Source organism: Buceros rhinoceros, unplaced genomic scaffold (assembly GCF_000710305.1).
Source record: "Buceros rhinoceros silvestris isolate BGI_N320 unplaced genomic scaffold, ASM71030v1 scaffold32930, whole genome shotgun sequence".
Classification (NCBI taxonomy): Eukaryota; Metazoa; Chordata; class Aves; order Bucerotiformes; family Bucerotidae; genus Buceros; species Buceros rhinoceros.
This window is the reverse complement of record NW_010391863.1, coordinates 3,015-5,741: the sequence shown is the minus strand read 5'-3', so window position 1 is coordinate 5,741 and position 2,727 is coordinate 3,015. Positions and strand designations below refer to the sequence as shown.

Genomic DNA, 2,727 nt, shown 5'->3' with positions numbered 1-2,727 from the left:
CCTGCTGAAGGATGGTTCTGGAAGCAAAACACTTGGGCATGAAAGCCCCAATTGCACTAAAAGAGCCCCAGTTCTGCTGCTGAGACATCCCATAAATGACCATTATCAGCCATGTGGCTGCTGCAACAGCTGGGGCTGTCTCAACCCACAGAGGAAGAAATGGCGGCTTTAGCCACTGTAAAAGATAAGCAAGAGGCCAGACTGCCACACGAACAGAGCTGAGGCTGATGTGTCACCTTGTTCCTCCAGCCACTTCCTCTGGTGCTGGCGGAGGTGCCTTCTGACCCCTGCGGCTGTGAGACACCTCTCCTCTGGAGGAAGCTGGCACTGCGTGGGGAGAAGCTGTGTGCAAGCCTTGACTCATCTTTCCAGCAGGATTCCATGGTGTCCTAAACGCTGGTTTTGAACCACTCTAAGGAAGAGCCTCACTTCCGCATCCTCGGCCTGCTCGTCTTCCTGGCTCTGTGACTGCCTCACCACTGCTTTGCTCTCCTGAACCCTGCACAGGGCTGAGCTGCGGCTTGCTGATGGCTGCCCAAAGGCTGTGACCACGCTGCTACAGACAGAGGACTGACACATCTGGACGAGATTCTTGCCCGGACCTGCTGCTGCTGACAAACTGCTGCACCGTTGCTACAGTCGCTGTTTAATGCAGGCAGTGAACAAGGCAGCAGTCAAGGGACACACACAAGGTTTCAGGGAGCCCTTATTGCATCTTCTGTCTGTGATTTGAGTTGTTCATAGTCTGAAAGGGCACAAAGCCTCTTCTCTGCTTGTTGTGCAGCTGCTTTCCCACAGCATGCTGCTACTGAGTGTTTAGGGCTTTCAGCATTCTGCTGTAATCAGGCTTCAACATCAAAGCAAGATGGAGAGATAGGGAAGAAAAACCCCAAGCATTAATGCATGCAACTCTTTCAGCTGGCTTTAGTAGAGCCAAACTAATTCAACCTGGTGAGGAAGAGCCCAATATTCCTCAAAATGTGACACCTAAAACCAAGCTGAACTCCTACTTGTGCTGCCAAACTCCACACTGGGGGTTGGAGTCTTTGCACCTCTGTCCTTGAGCTACACCACTTACCGACCAGAGACCAGTCAGGAGGCAGAAGATACCAGGAGTCACCCTGCAGCCAGATTTGTCTCTGTTGCTGTTTGCTGTCTCACCTGAGCGAGAATCTCAGCAATGCTGGCTCTACCAGTGACCCACGTGGACACTGGGACGAGTCCCCCCCTCTCTGTGTGCTTCCCTGCCTGCAGTGGGCCAAACCCCCTGTTGCCTGCTCCTGCCAAGTGCTGTGATGTCCAGCTGCATGTCGCTAAATCTGCCCTTGTTGAGGAGACCCATGCTGAAAATAAGCAGCTTGTGCTTCGCTATGTCTGTTCTTCCAGTGTACAGCTGGGAGACACCGGAGCCTAGGACATCGCAGCAATGGTCCATGCCCAGATCTCTGGATTCCCATCCATCCCAGGCCAGTCCCACAGACCACTGAGTACGGATCAGAAGCCTTACCTTGCACAGGACAGGAGCTACATTCCTGGATCACCCCTGTCTTGTCTGCCTTGGTGGTGGTCCACTGGTAGATGAGCAGGATGGTGCGGGATGGGTCAGCATCCAGAACAATACCATACTGGAAAACCCCAAAACATTCTAGATCAACACCAGTGAGTGCACGCTACTTTTTTGCTGTAGAGTTGGTCTGTGTAAGGTGGGTACCAGGGACCTGCACTGCAGTGTTGGAGGTGGCTTTTTACATTCCAAGGAAGGGTGAAGCCAGATGATGATGTGGATTTGCAGGGAGCCATTTCTATGGAATATGCATGAGAAGCAGGAGGAGCGGAGAGGAAATACGGGAGACCTAGAGTGGCTCTGAGCTGTTCCCCAAACTAGGCAGAGAGCTTCTGCTGCGAGCTGAGCCACCTGGAGCTCAGGAAAAACAGGTCCTAAAGCAGTGGGAGATGGGACTATACAGGCTCTTGACTGACTCTGGGAATCAGACTGCTCCTGGCTGGGTTTGCTGGGGCTTTTATGCAGGACTTGGAAGGCTGCGGTTTGCTCCTACTTCTGAGGAACCCAGGACTCCCACATCTGATACCCTACTGCAGAGGTGGTGTGACACAGGCTGGGTTTGCCCGCATGTGTGCCGGAACTGTAGGTGCTGCAGCACGCTAGGACCAACCAGCACGCGGTGTCCAGTGCAGCAGCCCCACAGAGACCGAGAAAAGCTCTTAGCAGAAACAGCAGCAGCGAGCATGAGATTTCTCCACACCTCGTCCACCGATAGTTCTCCTGTTACCTGGCAGGGAGGCCGAGGGCTTTCTTAGTCTCTTTGCAGCCCAGTGTCAGGTCTGATTGCTGCTGACCAACCCTTGCTGAGCTGCACCTCAGATGTGAGGGTTAGGAATTGAGAGGCCACTGGGGTACCCTGCAGCACAGCTCTAGCTGTTCTGGACATCCCTACACTCCATATGGCCCTGGTGCTAGTGTAGGGTCTCCTCCTCTCTCCACTATTACGTGGCCCCAAACTGGGACATCTCCCATGCAGATGGGGAAGAAAGTCGTGAGATCTGTGGTAGTGCATGGACTAAGCTGTTTCTTGCACAGAAATAGTTGTAGCTGTGACTGGGTGGGAGGAGAAACCTCCCGGGAGGTGGATGATAACACCACCAGAAAGGGTTTAGCGCAAGACAGAGCCTGGCTGCAGCCTTCGAGTGGAGCTGGCTGCAGGGCTG

General features: G+C 53.7%; 1 protein-coding gene across 1 annotated transcript in view; it reads right to left on the bottom strand.

Moving 5' to 3' along the window:
• LOC104499721 (ectonucleoside triphosphate diphosphohydrolase 2-like) overlaps positions 1–2,727 on the bottom strand; it is a 10,913-nt gene that overhangs the window by 6,936 nt on the left and 1,250 nt on the right. The window contains exon 2 of the mRNA XM_010143271.1: positions 1,508–1,625. Within this exon, the coding sequence (XP_010141573.1) occupies positions 1,508–1,625 (118 nt within the window). The remainder of the gene's footprint in view (positions 1–1,507; positions 1,626–2,727) is intronic.